Source organism: Lissotriton helveticus, chromosome 6 (assembly GCF_964261635.1).
Source record: "Lissotriton helveticus chromosome 6, aLisHel1.1, whole genome shotgun sequence".
NCBI classification, from domain to species: Eukaryota; Metazoa; Chordata; class Amphibia; order Caudata; family Salamandridae; genus Lissotriton; species Lissotriton helveticus.
In genome coordinates, this window is record NC_136067.1 from 1,863,876,822 (window position 1) to 1,863,899,610 (window position 22,789).

At 43.5% G+C, this 22,789-nt stretch overlaps 1 protein-coding gene across 2 annotated transcripts in view; it reads left to right on the forward strand.

The window, feature by feature from the left end:
- Window positions 1-22,789, forward strand: part of SPATA17 (spermatogenesis associated 17) — a 705,361-nt gene that overhangs the window by 268,694 nt on the left and 413,878 nt on the right. For both annotated transcript variants that reach the window (XM_078647122.1, XM_078647123.1), the window contains exon 6: window positions 15,330-15,453. In XM_078647122.1, coding sequence (XP_078503248.1) covers window positions 15,330-15,453 — 124 coding nt within the window. The remainder of the gene's footprint in view (window positions 1-15,329; window positions 15,454-22,789) is intronic.

Sequence of the window (22,789 nt, forward strand, 5' to 3'; positions counted from 1 at the left end):
GGTGTTAAGGCGTGGCCAATTGTAGATATTCTGCCTCAGTAAGAAATTACCAAAGTACACCAGTACTGCCCGGGGGTATTCAGTATTACCCACTTTCTGCTGCTTAGGCATTAAGGGGAATCAATGAGGTATTTGTATTTCTTTCTCCCAGTCCCAGTCTATGAGCTCTGGAAATGCGCCCTTTAGGAGTTTTACCATAGATCCTCTGGGGTTCCCTCCTTCACTGCCCTCCGGAATCACCAGGAGTCTCAAATTGTTTCTCCTCTGCCTGTTTTCCTGCTCCTCTAGTTTCCACATCTTATCTGTTAACTTGGGGTATTGGGATATCCTCTGGATCTTTAGTTCAGCATCCTCAATTTCAAGAGTTTCTGTACGAGCTTCCACCATTGTCATTCTTTCTGATATCTTCAAGCAGGTTTTACTTATCTTTCTGACCATCCCCTGTAGCTTTTTTGAGGCTGGTCGGGCCCAACAACAATCATTTCCGGCCTCCTTCTGCATCTGTTTGATAGTAGTCAGAATAGCCAACGGGGAGGTTTCTGCCAGACTAGTAGATTCCAGTCCTACTGTGGTACCTGTCTCTACAGTCTGCACTCCAGTGGCCACTTCCTCCATTCTCCGTCCTTGCTGATTGAGCAGTTGATTTGCCGAATAGTCCCATCAGACAAAGCCTTTCCCGATCATTAGCAGATCGGTGTAGGCATCTGTTTGGCTGCTCTGGTGACTATTCTGTGTTTTTTAAAATACGTTCTTGTTTCATTTAAATTCGGAATCCGCTGCTTTTTAGCTTAGAAATTCTGCTGCTTTTAGCTTAAAATTCATGAAGTAATCTGTTTTAGGCTTTAAAACAAACAAACAACATTGAATTTTGCTTATTTGCACGGGAGGCGGGAAGGAGTAGTGTTTAATGCTCCGGGGGGACTATCAGACACGCACTGGAAATGGGGGTAGCAGTCTAGCTGCGCTGGCCCTGACGTTCATCTCTCCTCAAAAGAGGCGGATGACGCGGCTGCGCAGCTGACACACCTAAGGCAAGCCCGTCTGCACCCGTCCGTGCCGACCGGGACCAGGGGCCACGTCCCCTGGTCCCTCAACAAGAGGTAGGATCTCCTATACTATTAATCAGTTATATTCTTTCAGAGATGCGCTCCCACTCAAATGTTCATACAGGCTAACCAATAACTGTAAGAAATGCCCCCGATGCTGTCTGGATCTAGGTACTCTGACCACGTCTGTTGTGGCTAAACCGCCTGCTACGGTTAATGGCCTTCAAGATGGCTCTTTTAAACTGCCGGTCATTACCTAAACACACTATTGAACTCTGCTTGCTTCTTAGGGAACATGATTTAGACGCCTTGTTTCTCACCGATACCTGGCTTTCAAGTGTATCTGATCCAGCAGTAGTACAAGCCTTGCCCCCCTGGATATGTGATTCAGAGACAGGATAGGGAAGGGAGCAGAGGTGGGGTTCCAGACTATGAAAGCTGTCTCTTTGTTCCTGGCTTCTCCCCACATGCACTTTCTCTGGGGTTCTCATTTATCGCCCTCCCAGCCCAACGGGCCTCTTTATCAGGGAGATCCCGGATTTCCTAGCTAAATCGGTCAGCTCTTTATCTAATTTTTTTGTTTTGGGTGACCTCAAAATGCATTTTGATCTATCTTCCTCAGTGGATACTGAGGCGGTGATCGACAATTTGGGTGCTTTGACACTGAAGTTGAAAGTGTCCGCCCCCACCCACCAGAAAGGCCACCTCCCTGACCCGCTCTTTTCCAATTTTGAAACCCTTGCGGTAGGGAAACAGACCCCCCTACCTTGGTCAGACCGTTATTGGTCCCCTTTGTCTGGACCAACCAGGAGGGTAGTCAGCCACAGGAAAAGGGAAAAACATGGTGTTGGAATTGGTCTAAGCTTTCTGTTGAATCTTGGGCATCTGCCCTTGACCACACCAGACCGGTCTTAGGGGATGACCCTGAACTCGCTAACAACAGAGTTAATTTATGGCTGGAATCATCATTAGATGCACTTATTCCGGAAGTCTGGATGACCAGTAAAAAAGATCGGCCTTGTGTAGCGTGGTATTCTCTCAAACTAAGAGAACAGAAACAATTATGCAAACGCCTGGAGGAAAGGTGGGGAAGGGATTTTTCGAGCGCGGAGAAAATTAAATACAGAGAAGCTATTAAAGCCTATAAGGCAGAAATTAGAACTGCCCAAGGTGAGTATTTTGGAGGAAAGATCACCTCCTCTTCTAACTCCCCCCGGGAAATTTTTACAATTGTGAAATCCCTTCTTAAACCCCCTGTGCCTCCATTGCCATCGGAGGACATCTTAGGGCGCTGTACGAAGCGGGCACAATTTTTTCATAAGAAAATCGATGACATCTATTCCACCTTTCCTCCCTTATCAGCTTCAGCCTTCGTAACCAGCCCTGTAGAGGCAAAGCCTCGATTGTTGGGTCCTCTCATGGAGACCATCCCTCTGATGGATATGAACTCTCTAAAAATCTACATGGAGTGGTTGAAATCTGGCTCCCCAAGGGATCTTGCATCCCCCATGATTCTCAATCGGGTCTTTGACTCTGTTGCTCCAATTATTTTGGAGCTTATTAACATTTTGCTGTCCGTAGGGATTGTTCCATCCTCATGGAAGCGAACTATGGGTAAAGCCCTATTGAAGAAACCCTCCCTTGACCCTGAAGTTTTTGCTAACTACCGGCTGATTTCACTCCTACCAGGGATTGCTAAAATATGTGAAACATATGTTAACTCCGTTCTCTCTAACTTTTTGGAGGTGAATGAACGTCTTCACCCCTCTCAAACGGGCTTTAGACCCCAACAAGGCACAGAGATAGCCTTGTTAGCTGTGGTTGAAGAAGCTAGGAAAATTTTAGACAGTGTCGGGTCCGCAGCTATCATATTACTCGACCTCAGTGCGGCATTCGACACTGTTAATCATCAACTTCTGATTACAAGACTCAGAAAGATTGGGGTTACAGGAATCTTACTCAAATGGATTGAGTCTTTCCTGGTAGACTGGTCTTTCCAGGTCTTTGAGGGCCATGTTAGCCCGAAAGAATGCCATTACGATGTGGGGTGCCGCAGGGCTCCTCCCTGAGCCCCACTCTTTTTAATGTCTATATGCGCCCTCTGGCTGAGGTGGTTAAACCCTTTGGGGTTAACATCATCTCCTATACTGATGATACTCAGCTGATTGCATCCCTCAACAGCCTGGACAATGCTAAGAGCAAGTTGGCCAGCTGCTCGAAAAAGATCTCCGCATGGATGGATGACTCCTTCCTAAAGCTGAATGCAGCCAAAACCGAGCTGATGCTCTTGGGTAAAACCACAAATATTGACATCAACTCCCTCTGGCCAAATTGTTTAGAGTTGATGCCTACCCCCAAGACTCAAATAAAAAGTCTTGGGGTGTGGCTGGACCACAGCCTGAACTTTAAGAAACAGGCATTTATCGGGGCAGGCACCTGCTATGGCATTTTTAAAATGATTAGTAAGGTTCTCCCACTTTTGCCGTTTTCTGCCAGGAAGCTTTTGGTACAAGCCTTGATCTTTACAAGGCTTGATTATGCCAATGTGCTATACCTAGGGTGTCCAGCCGCTACCATTAAAAAATTGCAAACAGTTCAAAACTGTGCGGCGCGACTGCTGATGCAGGTTCACAAGCAGGAATCAGCTAAACCTTACATCATATCCCTGCATTGGCTTCCAGTGGCTGAGAGAATTCAGTTTAAGGCTTTGTGTATTGCCCATAAGGCACTCTCAGCTAGGGCCCCTCCAATTCTTCAGTCCATTACCTCCCCTTATCTCCCTAAAAGATCTTTGTGCTCTGAGAAAAACATCTAGCGATAGTTCCTAGAGTATACCGAGCTAGGAGTGGGGGACGTCTTTTTTCCCTCATCTCGGCCAAATGCTGGAATCCGCTCCCAGATCATATACGACTCGAGGTTAATCATCTCTCCTTTCGCAAACAGCTGAAGACTCTGCTGTTTTCTGGAACTCTCTGATCGTGTGATTGTGTGATGGCTTTGTCTCTAGCGCTGGGTGGCCTTTGGTAGCCATGCGCTTTACAAATGGCGATTCATTCATTCATTCATCTCAGTCTGAGCATATCTTTCCGGGCTGTTCCATCCTGTTGTGAGCTCGAGTTCTTACTACTTACAATCAATTTGTTTCTTTGGTATGCAGATTTTCCTTTTCCCTCCCCTCCACCAGACCGGCTTCTCCCTCTTGTAGTTAAGACAGATTCTTCCAGGGAGCTGCTGCTGCTCATACCTGACAGAGTGGGCCTCATAGATTCATTTTCCGGTATTGAGGGGAAACATCCTTTACAATGCAACTTTTACCACGCAGTGCCTTTACGACGCAACTTTTACAACGCAAACCATTACAACGCATTGCGCTGGGGGGCGCTCTAGGATAGGGATTAAGTTTAATTTACTATCCAACACCTTCCCTAGTGTCCACGGGGACTGGATTTGGAATAGTAAATTCAACTATTCACTATCCAGCATCCCAAAGTGCTATGCGTTGTAAAGGTTTGCGTTGTAAAAACCGCGTTGTAAAGGCATGCGTGGTAAAAGCATGTGTTGTAATGTCATATATCCGGTATTGAGGATTCTGAAAGAAAATCCCCCCCCCCACCGCCACTGCCCCCCATAGGCTCTGGTGAGGGTGCTGCGTTTTGGCCCCTCAGATGGCTGTGCTCTAACAGAGTGTGGCTTACATCTTCTAAAGGAATAGGAAGGGGATTCTTCACCCCCCCCTCCCTAATTCAGGATTTTCCATGCTTACAGAGTTCGTCACTGCTTGTTCTACTATTGTTTCACCAACTGGTGCCACTAAAACTGCATGTGGTATGTCAATATGAACAGAGTCACCACTTACTTCTTTCTGCTTCGCTGGGTGCAGTCCTGTCAAAACAGCCTTAGCGGGGACCGGGGCTGATAAAACCGATGAAGCTGACAGGGTTGCTGCAGCATCCCAACTTTTTTGACCCTTGCTTCGCATGTGGGATAACAATTTGGATATTGAAGGTTGACCTTCAATGGGCGCCGTAACGTGGCTCCCCCGGGCAGGTCGTTGTACTGGTTTCTTCCCCAAGCCGGTCAGGTCTTAACCTTTTTTTTGCCTCTCCCTTCAGAGTTTGGTTCTTTAGAGTGCTCAGGCTTAGCTGTGGACGGCTCAGCCATCCTGGAAGTGCTAGATGGAAGTGAAGCTGCGGTCACTGCCGCTGAAGGTTTCGGTTTGAGTACTTTTGCCCCTCTGCCCGCCATCTGGTCAATAGAGCCTCTGTGCTCAGCTAGGGCTTCCAGCAAAACCCGCAGCAGCTTTCGGCTCGATTTTGGGGAATCTTTGGACATTAAATACACAATACACTTTCGGTTGGCGCTATGCTTTAAAATCTGCCAACTATAGCGCTCGGCGTATTCTCCAATGATACCAATGTTTAACTGGCTCTCCCCATCTCATCGGGCTCTCATTGGACGTCGCGTGGTTGCAGTGCTGCGGTCGACCATAGAGCTGGCGAGGTAAGGAGAGGACTGGTAGCGACGGAAGTGCTACACAGACGCCATCTTGCTCCTAAACCTCCATATTTCTAAGATTTCTAATGTAATTTAAAAGTTATAGCTAATTTTATTTTCATATAGTGCTTGCTACAGTATATTTCTTAAATGGCAGGTTTTACTATTACCAAGCTCAATGACAACTTAGCGACAGTGTGAGGATGAAACTCTGAGTCGACTATTTTCAAACCTATGAGCTACTGAGCTGCAGTTAGAAAACGGATTTCAGTAGTGATTTTCCGGTTCATCAAGCTATATTACTAAGGGCCTGATTCTGATGCAGTTAGGAAAGCATTCCCACCTAGGGCCTGATTCTGATGCGGTTAGGAAGGCCTCCTAATGACATTTGCTCCTTCCAAATAGGATTGGGAACGTGCCTTCCCAACCCAGAGCCCAATTATGATACGGTTAGGAACATATGCTCCCATTGAAGTCAATGGGAGTCCAACCAAATCGTATCTGGAAGCATCCAGATACATCGTACTCCGTCGGTCGGACTCTCCCGATCCGAGTGGGTCGGAAACCATTTCCGAACTGATTCGATCAGGAAGCTTTCCAAACCACATCAGAATCAGGCTCTAAATGTTGTTTTCTGTTTCATTTTTTTTCTTGAATATTTATATAATATTTGGGCAATTTGAAAAATCCAGTATAATTGCACTACATTTATTGCAGGTGTTTACAAAAGATATTGAATTAGGCATAGTGCAGGGTAGGAAATTGGAAAATTTGATATTTTCTTTTACTTTCCATTATTGAGAAAATTTAACTTGTAGTTTTTGGTCTTTGCTAGTGTTATGTCTTTTGGGACTGCACTTCTTGTTGGGTTATGCTGTCACTTTCTTTATCAGGAGTTTAATTCCGTTCACAAAATCAAAGACCACAGAAACATCAAAACTGCTTTTAAAAATCAGATTTTCCGTTGAGAACTTTGACCAAAGAACAAACAGTATTAGTAAGGAGCAATAGATATGTCTTTTTATAAAACATGTTCTGGCGTAAATGCTAAATTTGTATAGGTAATTTAGAAATACGATCTATTGAAATTACGGTGAACAGTCTAAATATCAAGTTTTTAATTTCGACCTACAATAATATCGAGTTGGAAATATCGTAGGGACACAAGATTAAAATCAAGAATATCAACGACCAGAATATCGACCTGAGGGTAAGAAATATCGTTTTTGTTAATATCGAATGTAGAAATATGCATAGCAAAAATATCCATTTTACTAATATCGATATTTATGTTAGTGTTATGTATTTTATTATGTATTTTATATGTTTGTGTTTATATTTTTTGTTAATTATTGTACTTGTTTTAGAATATATGTATAACTTTCTAAGACGTTAATAATTTGTTTTTGAAGCAAATTATGCGTTTTAGTACCGTAGCTGATTGTGGGTTTATAGGGGAATAGGGTAGGAAGTAATTTAATTAGAGTAAATTCATCCATTTTTTTTTAGGAATTAGTAATTATTTTTAAGTAAATGTTGTGTTTTAGTTCTGTAGCGGGTTGTGGGTTTATAGGGGAATAGGGTGGGAAGTAATTCCATTGTAATTAAGTAATTATTTATTTTTATTTATTGGTATTGATAATTAATTTTGTTAAATAATTATTAATTGGTTATTAATTTTTATGTAATAATTGGCAATTCATTTGTATTAATTGATTAATTGGCAATTATATTAAGTTATTTCATTTATTATTGAAGTGTGTTGTGAGTTTATAGGGCAATAGGGTGGGAAGCAATTTAATTGTAATTAGGTAATTATTTATTTTAATTGTTGAGTATTGATAAGTAATGTATTGTTAATTCATTATTAATTGGCAATAACTTTTAAATAAGTAATATGTTTTTGAAATTAATGTATTGTTCATTAATTAATAATCAGTAATTAATTTTGATTAATTATTATTTATAGGTATTTATCAATAATGTATTGTTAATTCATTATTAATTGCGAAATATTTTTTTAATAATTATTGTTTTTGGTATTGATAATTAATTATTTGTTTTAAATATTATTTGGTAATTAATTTTTAATATTTATTATTTAATTGTATTTATCATCAATTTAAGTGTTAATTATTAATTGGTAATTATTTTTGAGTAATTATTTATTGGTATTGGTAATTAATTTTTTGTTATTTAATAATTAAATTATTATTTATTTTCAAAAAATTACCACTTCACAATTTTTCTAATCAGCCTATAAATAGAGCCTTTGGTAGATGTACAGAGGGAACTATTTTCATTCAAAGGAATACAATATTGTTGGGTTGTATGAGGACTGATCTAAACTTTCAATTGATTTAAAAGCAGAAGTGAATTTCATGTTCTCAATTTGAACACCTGAAAATGAGCAATGGTATCTACTTTGTTTTCCTGCCTTTCAATGTAGCAGAGGTTGTCAATGACCACACTCAAATTCCCAACCTTGCATGCTAGAGCCAGGAGATGCACAACTGTTCACACTAGATGGAGGAAAACATTTCCAATCCAGGCCAGCCAACAAACAAATACAGGTTTTGCTGCTATATGAACGCAGCAAGTTATTTAATATTCATCTTTGTACATTTCCAAAACAGTTGGTCAATATTGCTATGGAGGTCTTGGAAGATGAACAAATGAATTAATTAATTAATGAAAAATGTATCAAGCGTGCATATGCCCAGAGGTGTCTTGGCGCTGGTGAGATGTAGAGAACAATGGACTGCAGTAACTGGAAAAAAAGAGTGTTGCATATTGGGATATTACTTGAAACTATGCATTTGTAAACAGCCATGTTTTGAGCGATTTCCTAAAACTGGACAAGCTATTTTGGGTTTTCAAGTGTATAACTCTTTCCATAGGTTTGCAGTGGAGAAGATAACGTTTATTCCTCCTCAGATTATCTTTTTTGATTTTTGGTACCACTAGATTACATGAATGGGTGGAACGAGGTGTTCTTGTGGGAGCATACCAGTGGAACCTATTTTTTAGATATTTTGGACCGATCTCTGTGCTTTCAGCATATGTTTGACACTGCAGACTTTGGAGCTCAACAATGCTCATCAATGGGAGAAGCAAGTACTATTATAAAATACCCTTGTAGTTACAGCACCAATTGCAGGCTATTAAATTAAGGAATATTGTAACAGTGTAAACGAAAAAATAAAATGATAATAACTGAAGTTATTATCATTTTATTTTTGTATGCTCAGGATAGGGTGGGGCGGGGCTTGGCGTCTCTGACGTCGGGGAGGAAGAGTGTTTGTGTACTCTGGAGTGTTGGCCGCCCTCTCGGGTTGGCCAAAAATTCATGCACACTTCGCATGTTCTGCATGCAGGCTGCATTACAGCCTGCATGGAGAAAATGTCCAGGCCCCATTCCCTGGCTGAGCACTGAACCACAGAGTTCAGACCAATCACAGCGCTGCATTGCAGCTTTGTGATTGGCTCAGGTGAGCCTGAGTGCTTACTAATCACAACGCTGCATTGCAGCATTGTGATTGGCTGTGGGGAGCCTGGGTGCTTCCCGGTCCCTGGAAGAGACTCACTTGACGTGGGAGAGACGCTGTGAGATCAGGTAAGTGATTTTTTTTTATTCAAACCCTCTCACACCACCGCCACTGCAGAGTGGTCCCACTACCACTGGGATCCATGCACAAATGCCCAACTTTCACTAATGCGGCTCGAAATGGGGAAGATCTGCAGACTTAGGAACGGTCCCTTACACCTCTCCTCTCACCACTCTTGACCTGGGGGCGATCTGGAGGATGAAGTGGACGGCGCTCCCCAGTAACACCGGGACCGTTTTTTTTAAGGAACTATAACGATGCCCCCTGGGCGGAAACCATAATTGTCTGTATTTCTGTGGAGCACAAGCAACCTTGACTGATGCCCGGTGGAGCTGTCCTATTCAGCTATAGAGGAGTTTGGCTCTGGTTCACCCCCTCGGCCTGCACCTACCCAGTCAGACATTGGACATTGTTTTCCTCTACTCCCCGTTGTCTTTCTTTTCCCTCTCCTGCCTCCTCCCTCCTTGTCTCCCTCCTTTTGTATTCTTGCATTGACACTATGGTCGGTTTTGTCTGTCTCTCACTTTGACCACTTTCTTACTCCTGTCTCCCTCCCTTTGTATTCTTGCATTGACACTAAGGGGTTGATTACGATGGCGGGCATACTAAGTTTGCCAGCCATCGCATAGTCAAAAGGGACCGCCTGCCAAAAGTGCGGCGTGCCGGCAATGCAAATTACGATGCGCCCGCCACACTGGCGGGCGCATCCCGTATTTTTACATTGTGGCGGGCAGCAGCACCTGCCACAATGTAAAAAGACATGTTTTGCATTTGTATGTACAACTTGACAGGCACCGTGCGGTGCCTGCCACCTTGTACATGCATATGGAGGGGCGGGACAATAGGTCCCCCCACGTGCAGCACCCCACCCCCCAAGTCCCCGGGGGGCCCGCAACGGGCCCCCAAAGGCATTCACCACCTGTCTTTTTGCAGCAGCATCGCCGCCAAAAAGGACAGGCATCCTAATGCCCCCGCCGGTGCCTGCACGGCACCGCCACCATAGCCCCATTGTACCTTGTCCCACAAGCTGGGCAGAAAAGGCCCACCTTGCGGGACCAGGGCGGACGGTCTGTCCGTCCCCCGCGGTAACTATCCCATTCCCACCGCCATCCTAATTTGGCGGTGGGAATATTCAGGGTGATGGTGGGAAGTCCGCCACCGCCGGGCCGGCGGTCCTCACCGCCGGCCCAGCGGTGGCGGACATCCCGCCATCATAATCGGCCCCTAAGGTTGGTTTTGCCTGTCTCTCACTTTATTCGCTTTCTTCCTCCTGTAGTACTTTCCCCTTTGCCTGCCTACCTGACTCTATCTGCACTCCTTAACCTGATTTACCATTCCCCCTCTACCTTTCATTCCCCTCAAGATGTATGTCTTGTTATACCATGTGCTAATAACTCATATTATTGTGTAATCTCATTTTGTTCTTCTATGTCTATACATGGCTCCTGTAATTGATGTAATTATGTAACCTGTAACTCGTTGATCCTCATGTACAGCGATCTGATCCCTCCGGGTCAAGCCAGGGCAATATAAAACTTTACAAATCCAAAACTTTACAAATATTAGCTGTCACCTTAGTAGAAAATGACATTTTGATGGATTACGATTAGTTTAATCAAATGTAATGCAAATGTTACTGTACCCATGTTTCCTTTTGACAACGTCCTCAGTGTTGCCTTTTACTGGGTAGTTACACTGAGAATTGTGATCCTGCCTGCATTGCAGGTAGACCTGTGTCACTCTTCTCTGGTTAGGATTACTGAAATATGAAATACTCAGAGTTATGTTGTTTTCCAGTTATACTGTATCATCTTTTTGTCACTGCTAATTGGCATTTATATAGCGCATCATCTTCCATTGGTATTGTATCACAGCTATTTCAGTAGTATAAGGATGCATAACTGTACAACTGTTAAGAAATTGTGTCCGCTTCTGAGATATGTGCAGGCCCGGACTGGCCGTTGCAGGCACCGGGCAATCCCCCGGTCGGCCGCGAAGGTGGGGGCCGGTTTTGGGCCCCAGGGGGCCGGTTTTGTTACAGGGTCGTTTTTTGCAGCATAGCTGCAAAAACGGCACTGTAACAAAATCGGCCGAAAACCGGCCCTAGCAAAGAGCGCGGTCGCACCCCCCAACCCCCCCGGGGGAAAGGGGGGGCCGGCCGAGCACTTTGCCAGGGCCGGTTTCGGTTCCCAGTCCGGCCCTGGATATGTGAGTTTTGAAGAGTGAGGCCTGTGCGCTCTACCAAATCAGTTCTGCACCTTCTGGTTTGGCATGCTCATTGCCCAGCAGAAGTATGTGTGTGGCATACACGTTATGTTGTCTGAGTGTCTCACAGATTTTCTTATTTCCTTTGTGTTTCTTCTTTTTCATTTTGTTATGACTTGGTTTCAGTCAGCATAAATTGTATCACAGTATGTGACACCTTTACTACACATTGTATGTGTAGGTATGCGTGCCTCTCACTCTAAGGTCTTTTCTGGTCCCTGGAAATTGGTTAGACAAAGTTACTGGCTACGGGCCTGGAACTTTATGTCCATTGGAAACACTACTTTGGTGAGATATGACACATTCGTTATATTAACACAAGAGTTTACAGTGACTGTATTCCTTGGTGATTGATTTGATGGTTAATCAGGCAGTATCTTAGCTTTCTAAGTGATGTTTTAGAACCATACTCCCACAAGTGGTACAAGTTGTCAATGACTTTATCGTGACTTGTTGTATCTATTGGATGTGATGGGTGAAGCCATGGCATTTCTTGGCATAGACTCTTAATGTATGTCATGTTATGAAGAATATGGAAGAAATAGGTCATGAATTACTTATCATGTACACCTCATTAACCTCAGTCCTAATCTCTTTCTTCGTAGTTTTAGTGCGCCTCCCTCTGTTCTGTCTTTTACTACTGTGGTTCTGCTTTGGTATTACAAACAGAACTTCCAGGTGAATTGTTTTCTGGTCATGACTCCCCATCTTTTTGTAAGAACTGTGACAAAGACAAATACGACTTAGGGCCCGATTCCGATCTCGCTCGGAAGGGCACCAAATGCGATCCGCCTGGAAAAAGTACGAGCCATACGTGTGTTTTCTGCCCGACTCGTACAGCTGTACGAGTGAGCAAGTACGATGCGAGCAACGCGAAATTCACCGACCGAATCGTTTTCGGGTCCGAACCGCTCCGTACTTCTCGTCCGTATGCAAACCGTGCTGTGCAATGGAGGCAATTTCCGACTGAGCCAGTACAATGCATGCATCGGACAGCCAGTTCGAGATGAAGTTTCCGGCTCACAAAACGTCCAGGAAGGTGCCTTTGGGGGTCCGCGTCGGACCCCCGTCACCCGCAGCCTTACTACTCAGTCACAGGAGGAGACCCAAGGGTCTCCCCCATACAAGCATGTACGGTACGGATGGCACCGACGCATACCCACTGTAGGGGGCGCACTTGTGCGAGACATACCCATTCAGTCAATGGGAGCACATGTACGTGTCGTACGACCGGTTCCCATTGTCTTCTATGGGAGTCCGACCGAACCGAGTCCGGGAGCATGTGGCCGCATCGTACTCGCTCGGGCAGACTGCAGGAGTCCGGCATGGCCGGAAAACTCTCCAGATCCGGCTCGGTCGGAGAGCTTTCCGAGCGAGATTGGAATTCGGGCCCTTAGTGTAATTGAGATTACAATATGTAATCAAAGGGTTACCAGTACGTAATCATGGCATCCAACATGCAATTGTTAATGATGCTGCAGTTTTAGCTAAATACACCAATGTTGTTGTTTTTTACACTGATGCCTTCTGTTTAAGGAGCTAATCACAACTTATTAGCTAAACAATAGCAACGTCTCATTGTCTTCTCTGTTTACTCTCCCTTTACGTTTACACTATTGTCTATATTCTGTCACTATTGTAATTGCCAACAAGAGATCATGGTCCTTTCTGTTTTTTTAATTCCCAACCTTGAACTTAATTTAACTGAACCGCAGACCATGCACTTTTTTTTTTAGGTTTTCTTTTATGTTGTACATGTATATGGACACATGAAGTTAAGAGCTAAGACTGAAGTAGAAAATCTACCTGGCAAGGTAGAAAAGGAGTTCCAATATGTAAACGAATATGTACTGAATATTCCATAGTAATTAGCAAAAAGAAATTGGTACACACTCCTTGACCTACCCAGGCCTCTTATTTTTTGTTCACCTCCCTTGACTCCTCTTATTGCTTTGTGTGCTATTGAGCGTCTTTTCATAGTTGCTGATGGTTATTCACTCTAATGCTGTGCTATCAGTAATATCTCCAATGCAGGCCGTCTTATTTCCCTTTTATTTTTTTCCCATACTTAACATGCCCTAAGATAAAAGGCCACAGTTTATACAGCTAATTAACATTTATTAAATCTATATGCATCAATGGACAAAGTTGCAGTCTTTAATACGAGCGTTAATTGGAGTAGCTGTTTCAGAGTAAGGAAAGGAGGAAATGTTAATTGAGCCAACCTCATTTGTCACAGTTTTTTCCCAACATGCAACGTTCACTTTGAGAACCAGCTTCATTGTATATCTTTAATTAAATGATTAATTTGCTTCTACGTTTTCTAGCATACCACTGCAAAATGTGTGCATCAAAGCACTCAGATTTAACCATTTACGAATGTTAAATAACGTCTGAATAACATTACAACGGGGCCTCAAAATAGTTCACAAGCAAAGAGTGCACTATTATTTGGGGAGCAGATTGAGTTACGGATCCCTTTGAAGGGTAATGCATGTTAAGTTAAACTGAAATCAGTAAATATTTGTCAAACCACATTATCTGTTAAACTGCTGTTAGTTACACTGAAATGGAAATGTAAAAAACGTAAGTAGAAATAAAACAGTGCAGATTCAAGAAGCACAGAATCTGGGTTTGCTGATTTTCGCAACAATCTACAACTAGGAAACAAACGATTTTCCGAATTTGCCAGTTTATATATGTCAGGATGGGAAAAGGAAGGGCTGGTTGATTGTCATAAGGGTGGTCTTGCTAAATGATTGAAACCCGCACAAAGCCAGATATTTGCTGTGGCATATATTTTGCATGACCATTCCCACCTCGGAAACACTCTTAAAGTAACTTCAAAATAAGTTAGTAGTGACCATGTTGTCTGGGTGTGAAATTGTTCCTCTATCTAAAATAATATTTTCCTACCTGATAAAAAAAAAAAATGATATGTGTTAATGCACGTCTAGATCACTTAGGGGCAGATGTATGAAGCTCAAATGGGTTCGCAAACGCCGAAATTCACAGAATTTTGGCATTTGCGTACTCATTTTCGCTAAATGGTATGTATGTAGCAAATTTGAGTGCAAAATAAGGAATCGCAAATTTGCGATTCCTTATTTTGCGATTGCATTTAAGGAATCGCAAATTTTGTGATTCCTTAAATGCAATGTATGAAACACCCAAGTTGTGCGATTTCTCATTAAGAAATCGCAAATTACCACCAACTTGAAGTTGGTGGTAATTTGCGATTTCTTTCACAAAAGCACTTTTTTGCAGTTGTGAAGGTGCCATGTGGTGCACGTATGTGCGCCATATGCGCACACATGTGAATTTCAGGGGTGCATCAGGGTGTCCTTATGACACCCTTGCACCCTTGAAATTATTCTCAATTTGCGAATCTCAAATTGCGAATCGCAAATTGAGAATAACTTCACATTCATTCCTATGTGCCTCCTGGCCCATAGAAATGAATGGGAAAGTATTCCTTAATTGTGATTTGCAAGTTGCTAATCGCAATGAAGGAATTTTAAGAAATCGCAAAAAAATGTGATTTTCTACATACATACCAATTTGCAAATCTCAAATAGCGATTTCTAAAAAATCGCTATTTGAGATTCGCAAATCTGGATGTTGATACATCTGCCCCATACTCCTGTCCATAGGCGAAAATCCACAGTGCTAAGTGTAGGCCAGTGTAGATTTAGCGAGTTATAACTGTGCAGGTTTCCAAGAATACTGCTATGGATTTGTGCGACTTCCCCTAGAGACAGAAGTCTACATATACCATAGAAGGAGAGGCACAATGAGTACATTGCTCTGTTTTTCCCACAATGATTGCAAACCAGTCCCACAGTGCACAGCACAAATGCTGAATAAAATGGCTGTCACATGTTTCTTGACGCAGCAGATATGGTCTTTATTTCAGGAAGGAACTGGAGGAGTTTGCAGCGATGAAGGAGATGGAACGCCACAAGAAATGCCTCGAAGAGGAGGAGAGGAAAAGGAATGAGCAGGCCCGGAGGATGCATCATCTTCTCAGCACCGTGCAGGTTGGTGTGCTGCCCCTGACAGCTCGTGCAGCCCGCTGGGGCCCCCGGCCTGACAGAGATTAACTAGCGGGCTGAATGGGGCATGACTTGTTGGAAAGATATCACAAAGACACTACTTTCTGCTCAATTTAGTTGTATTCTTTTGGCAAGAGCAAGCACCATGACTACTCCTTGACAGCAGCTTCACAGAGGCTGCCTCGGCGGTGCTGGCAGAAAGAGCCCATGTCAGCACTTTGATCTGTCACACTGATAACACAACTCGAACTGTGGAACCTCGCTTTTAATGCTCATTAATTGGCAGAGATAGGTAGCACTTTCATGCCTTCAGTGTTTAGAACATCGTTCAAATATTAAGCAGCTAGTTTTTACGCTTCTTCATTTAAATATTGCTAATTATGTGCAGAATCTATGCAGCATGATAGCTTTTATGGGTTACATAAAGTTTATATATTTAAGTAGCACTTCATACCACACTTCTGTTGTTTCAAAGCACTGTGATTAACAGTTTTCACTATTGACCTATTTTAGTTGACCTTTATATTTCACTCCAGTCAATATTATCTAATTTATCAAAACATTTCTGAAATATAATTGACTTTTTGTTACAGAATGGGTTATTTTGGGAAGAGGCGACACTAACTTAATAAATGCGCACTAGTAATCAAGTAGGCTAGTTGTAAGGTGGTGTAATTCTAGGCATTAGCTTGGCAATGTGGTGCATCCTGGAGTTATTAACTAGAGAGAGGACCTCTGAACCAGGCCATGGCAACACAATGCTTAGCCAACAGTAACAATATGGAGTTTAAACTGATGCTCGATTTTGGGATCTCCATGGCTGATTCCAATTCTGAAAACAAAGCAGAGAGTTGCATAGTTTAGTTCACAATTTTTTAATTACTCCAAAAGATTCCCTCAAATAAAATTGACTTTTAGGACTGGGTCATGACAAATGAAAAAAGTGTGCATATGGGCACTGACATCTAGGACACGCATTATGTGGCATAAAGGGGTATGATGAACACAGTGTATCAATTTAACAGGAGCTATTTGGAAAAGTGAGTACGCGTGGGCGCAGCAGGATCACTACTTGTACTCGGTCAGCACTTGTCAATAAAGGCATTTCATAAAGTCTTAAGACCAAACGCTTGGTATCTAAAGTTTTTATGAGTTTGGGCAACAGCAGAAATTCTAAAGACTCATTGGGCTATAAATGACACTGTGACCATACTGTGTGTTGGTGCCCGAAGAAAGGTGAACACAGTATCAGTCCTACCATCCTTCTTAAAATGATCCTGTATTAGAAATTGTTGTTTATTTAGATTTGTCCAACACAAGTTAAACTAAACTTAGCTTACATATGGATTCAATCACATAATGCTCATTTTTATGTTAGAATGCTGGTTTATTCACAGGTAAGAAAGCCAGCGAAAATAACTGGATATATCCAGGCATATTTCCCCAAAGCATACCACACTCTATTAGTAGGTACCTCAGTATGAAAGCTTTCCAAGGGATGGAAAACCCATTTTGACACACCCAATTACACGTTCTCCAGGTGACAGAATCCACCTAGTAAGACCTCATGAGATTGCACACCCATTAATCTCTTGCTGGAAGCAGGGAAACTATGCGGAACGGAAACCAGTAAATCGAGATCCCACATTGTTAACTCAGAATGGCAAATTGTTGGGGCGAAGACGCCAGCCAGAATCAGTATCTCCAGCCCTGGTATCTCTACTTCCAATTACCAGCCAACCAGTAGTGGGACCCTTTATGTACTTTTATCTGTCATATGTTGAAGAATGTAATAAAGAATTTACCCCTAATACTCCAAAGGTCCAAAGCAAGATAATTAGGAGGAAAATGTCAAGTAGATTAATTCTAAATAGCAATACATATTCAAACAAAAATGTCACGTAATGACTGTGACTAGTCAGGATAAGAAAAAAGAAAATATATTCTTTTTTAAATCATTTGGATCACAGTTGAAGTTGGGTTTCTGCTCAGGGAGGTATTTTTCACATTGTCTGCTGCCTCTGTAGATATTGTGACATTACACTCAACCGTTTACACACTTTAAACTTATGGTATTGCAATCCATGTTTACATGACATTACATTAGAATAGTATTATTGTAATTTTCTTACGATAGTTCAGTGACGATGTCACCTATAATAAACCGCCATCTTGCAGTAAAAACATTTTAAAAAGCTATTTCTCCTCCAAAAATGTCTAGTATTGGTGTTTATATAAATATTAGCACTAATGCTAACAAACTATCAACAAAAATACTACTACTTGCAATAACAATACTATAGAATGATAGCCAACTGTTGTTAAAGGACCCCTTTCTTGTGTTATATGCCCCAGTTGGAGCTCAGGGCATTTAGCATCATTCATAGCCAGACATTTAAGGTATATAAAGCTATTAGAACTTTGTTCCCATTGAGGGTAGAAAGTTGTAAATAAACAAAAAGAAACAGGAAGGCAAAAAATGGGATGCTGGCGCAGAAAGCCTGTACCTTCCATTATTTGCTCTGAACCATTTCATTGGCTTCATTGCAGCTCTCAACATTCCAGTGTTATATTATATGGACTAAATCACCCCCTGATGTACCTTATGGGGCTATTTCAAGTCACTGATAGGTTCCATGACCATATATAGGAATGAGACTTAAGACCGAGTTGCATTATACGATCATGGAACTCCGAGGTCACTAGCAATATGTTTTTAATGTACAACAGAAGGTAATGTAGTCCTTATTATGAATGCTCTTAGTATTATAGGTGTATGAATCACTTAAATCCTTGGTGTCTTACTCTTTCACATGAAAGAGATAGTATGGTTCTAGACATGAAGAATAAAAGTGGAATCTGTAGTGTTGAATCAAACGCACTCAAAACATTTAGTAGATTGTTGCAAAACGATTTTGGACTCAGTTTCATGTAATTCAGATTAAAAAAATGTTTAGACATTTTCAGAGTCATTCTATCTTTCCTGCAATGAACCATAGCGTGGCAAAAATAAACACTTTGGCATTAGGATATTCTTTGTGCTGACCACTGCTCATTTTATGAAAACATTTTAGAAGAATGAAAGCCATTTCTTCTTACCTTGTTTAAAACGCATCTGCAGTTAGGATATGTGACCTGCCTTCCACCTTGTCTGTTATCTCTGTGGCAGGAGCCATTAGGTCGTCATAACTCAACTGCAATAAGTTATTAGGGATGAGCAGCAATGTCGTTTTCTTACTTCAGGTAACTAGAGACATCACATCTCGATCAAATACAGCGTGCGAGGTGCACGCTGTAATTTGGGCCCCAATTCAAATGAACTGAATAGTTGTTTTTAATTACTTTATGGCTAAACACTGTAGAATCTGTTTTAAAAATACAATTTACCGCTCGTTTGCTCTTTTAATATTTTTGTGTTCTCCTGCTCAGTCCCGCTCCGGTCCACCGCGTCCATTGTGGGCGTTTGCGCGGAGGGTGAGGAGTCCACCACTTCCTGTCTCCTCTGCGCTCGGCTTAGCGCTCTAGCCTTCCCCTGACTGATGTTATTTAGGGCGAAGGGGAGAGCCCTCGTTCGTAGATGCTAAACTGTCAGTGGCAGTGACAGTTACCCTTCACTTGATTACTGAAGATTACTACCGTGTGGGGATATGAAGGGGAGGTGCACGCTGTAATTTGGGCCCCAATTCAAATGAACTGAATAGTTGTTTTTAATTACTTTATGGCTAGAAACTGTAGAATCTGTTTTAAAAATACAATTTACCGCCCGTTTGCTCTTTTAATATTTTTGTGTTCTCCTGTTCAGTCCCGCCCCGGTCCACCGCGTCCATTGTGGGCGTTTGCGCGGAGGGTGAGGAGTCCACCACTTCCTGTCTCCTCTGCGCTCGGCTTAGCGCTCTAGCCTTCCCCTGACTGATGTTATTTAGGGCGGAAGGGGGGAGCCCTCGTTCGTGGATGCTAAACTGTCAGTGGCAGTGACAGTTACCCTTCACTTGATTACTGAAGATTACTACCGTGTGGGGATATGAAGGGGAGGTGCACGCTGTAGTTTGGGCCCCAATTCAAATGAACTGAATAGTTGTTTTTAATTACTTTGTGGCTAAAAACTGTAGAATCTGTTTTAAAAATACAATTTACCCCTCGTTTGCTCTTTTAATATTTTTGTGTTCTTCTGCTCGGTCCTGCCCCGGTCCGCCGCGTCCATTGTGGGCGTTTGCACGGAGGGTGAGGAGTCCACCACTTCCTGTCTCCTCTGCGCTCGGGTTAGCGCTCTAGCCTTCCCACCCGTTTCCTATTTGATGACGACAAGCCTGCGACCGCGCAGCGGACGCGCCGAGTGCGCGCCAAAGGCGCGCACAAGGCAAGCCCGTCTGCGCCCGTCTGTGACCGAATGCGGCCAGGGGCCAGAACCCCTGCCCCACCTCCTAGTGAGACGGTAGGAAGTAGAAGATATACAAGAGATCAACTGATCTACCTTCGCCCTACACCTAACACCGCATGTTCTTGTTGTCTGCTATCTGATGATATGGCGCCGACAGAAATGTAGGATATGTTATTTTGATCCGTCATTAGCTTTGGTGAACATTAAGAGGGGGGATCAACTCACTATGTTGTTAGTAAACTGTCGCTCATTTAAGAAACACAGCTTAGACATTTATGATGTCCTTACTGATCTTCAGCCTGACCTGTTGTTTCTTACAGAGACATGGTTGGATGAGGCATCGGCGCCGGAGATTATCGAAGCCCTTCCATCAGCCTACAGCTTGCTGAGAATTGATAGGGGGCCCAAAGAGGGGGGGCATCGCAATGGTGTACAATACTAGGCTTGTGTGCTCATTAAAGCAAGTAAAAATTAGTAATTGTGAAGCTGGCCTCTTTTCCATCAAGGTATCCCCGAATGTACTATTATGGGATATCTCCTATACCGCCCCCCCGGGAGCATCGCGCAGTTTGCTGAAAGCCTACTGGAATCGGTTGTTCAACCGGCCCTACGCTACAAGAAATTCCTTTTCTCCAGTATTAGGGGTGTCTTTCATAGATTCACATGCCTGAATCATTCCCCGTCGTCGGAGTGGGAGTCCCACGGTACATAAAAAAGCAATAGTTTGCTAAAATATATATAGCAAATACCAATTATACCAAACCAGGAAGTAAAGTAGCCCCAGCTACAGTAGAAAAAACTTCCACATTAGTGACTATCCCTGTCATTTTGTATAGCCCAAACTGCAGCCAATCAGGCAACAGCACCCACTAGAAGGTTCTCCCCAGAGGCTCAGGCTGTCAGATTTTTTACCGCACGTCGTGTGAAGGGAGTCTCCCTGAGCTCTGCTCAGTTTCTTCATTTACTTAATTTTTATTAAATTTCGTGATGTCTTCTTACATGAAGTCTATTTGTGGACCCTGTGTCACTTGTGGAAAGCTGAGACCGTTTCCGGTTATCTTCACGAATATGTGGATCATTTTCTCTGCCTGTCGCTGACATGGTAGGATGAGAAGGGGATGTTCTTGTGATTTGGCTACCCCCCTTCTGATGTGGGAGGTTTTTCTTTATTTACATGGCGCCTTTATGTTGCAGTGATGTTTTTGGCTTTACTTCACCAGCTGAGGTTGCTTCAAAGGTAAAGGGTCTTTGACCTACTCTGAGTCTGCCTCCCACATCTACGCACACGAGATTTACTCTCAGGCGTTTAGACTCGTTCTGCGCACTTTTCTTCTGAGAACGTGCCAGCTGGTTGATAAGACGCTCTTTGTATTCTACGACGACAATCTCTGCCGTCACTGGTGCTCTACGGTGTCACAGAGCTACAGGATCCTGTTGACAGTGCCCTCTTATGCACTGGTTGTAAGTCGCAGGGAGCTGCGCAACCGACAAAGAGCTTCGTCGACAAACAGCCTCATAACCGAGTGCAATTTTGCCTCGTCGATGGTGAGCCTCGTCGACGACGTGTTTAGCCTCGTCGACGATAAGCCTCGTCGACCGTGATGGTGGCATCGTCGACGGGAAGCATCGTCGATGACGAGGGGGCTTCGTCAACGACGAGCCTCGTCGACGACCAAGGGGCTCCGTCGACGACGGGCCTCGTTGACGGTGCAGGGTGTCCCTCGTCGACGCTGAAGAGCTTTCGTCGACGGTGAGGAGCCTCGTCGACGGTGAGATGCCTCGTCGACGGTGAGGTGCTTCGTCGACGGTGAAGAGTCTCGTCGACGGTGAGGTGCCTCGTCGACGGTGAAGTGCCTCTTCGACGGTGAAGTGCCTCTTCGGCGGTGAAGTGCCTCTTCGGCGGTGAAGTGCCTCTTCGACGGTGAGGTGCCTCGTCGACGGTGAAGAGTCTCGTCGACGGTGAGGTGCCTCGTCGACGGTGGAGAGTCTCGTCGACGTTCGAGAGCCTATTCAGCTGAAATAGTCAACTGAAAACTTTGGCGACGGTTGGCTCAATACCAGTGGGCCACTGACAGTGGCCCTTCTGACCTGTGGTCCATCGGCATTTGGCCATTGGCACCCAGCATCTCTTGGCTGTCAACAGTGGACCTATAAACAGTGCAGTTGGGGCCATTAACAGTGGGCACATCGGCAGTTGGCCCGCAGGCTTTAGGTCCGTAAACAGTTGGCCCATTGACGACAGTTCAGCTTAGTCAATGGCAGGCTCGTTGACGACATTCTAAGTGGACAAAATACTCTGTTCATCAAACATCCTCAGTGATGGTGAGTTTTATTGTTGAATGTTGGCCAAGTTAAGGATCACTGTCGTGAACAGCAAGTAGTACGTCTACGGTGGGTTTGTAGACTGACAGCGTCAGCGGTCACATCCATAGTAGTTTAAGTCTGCAACAGTTTTCCTATGCGGACACTGAGGGTCACGTTTTTGGTTGACCTCTCTGATGCTGTACCCAGTCCATGGTTAGGTCCGTCGATGCTTGATTCAGTTGGGTTTATGTACAGTGTTCCTTTAGCCTACTTATTAGTCGTAGCCTCCTTTCAGCAACATCCTCCGGATGGAGTGATGTCTTTTTACTCGACGCCATATTTTCTTGGAATGGCTTAAGACTTAGCCAGACTCTTAGCCTTCGTTTCTTTGGGATGCCATGTCCTGTCCTTTGACGAGATCTTGCATGAATCTTTATTATTCTATCCTCCGGCGGATTTTGACGGATTTACCCTCCTCATGTAAGGAACGGTGACGCGCTTTCGTCAAGCCCTTGTCACCAGGATAGAGGCGGAAGGTTTTTTCTCTTTTAATTTTAGATTGGCAGAGATTTTGAGCTCTGCTTAAGCCAAAGATCGGCGCTGGTGGCTCTCTGGCAATCTTTTAGTTCTATGGACACG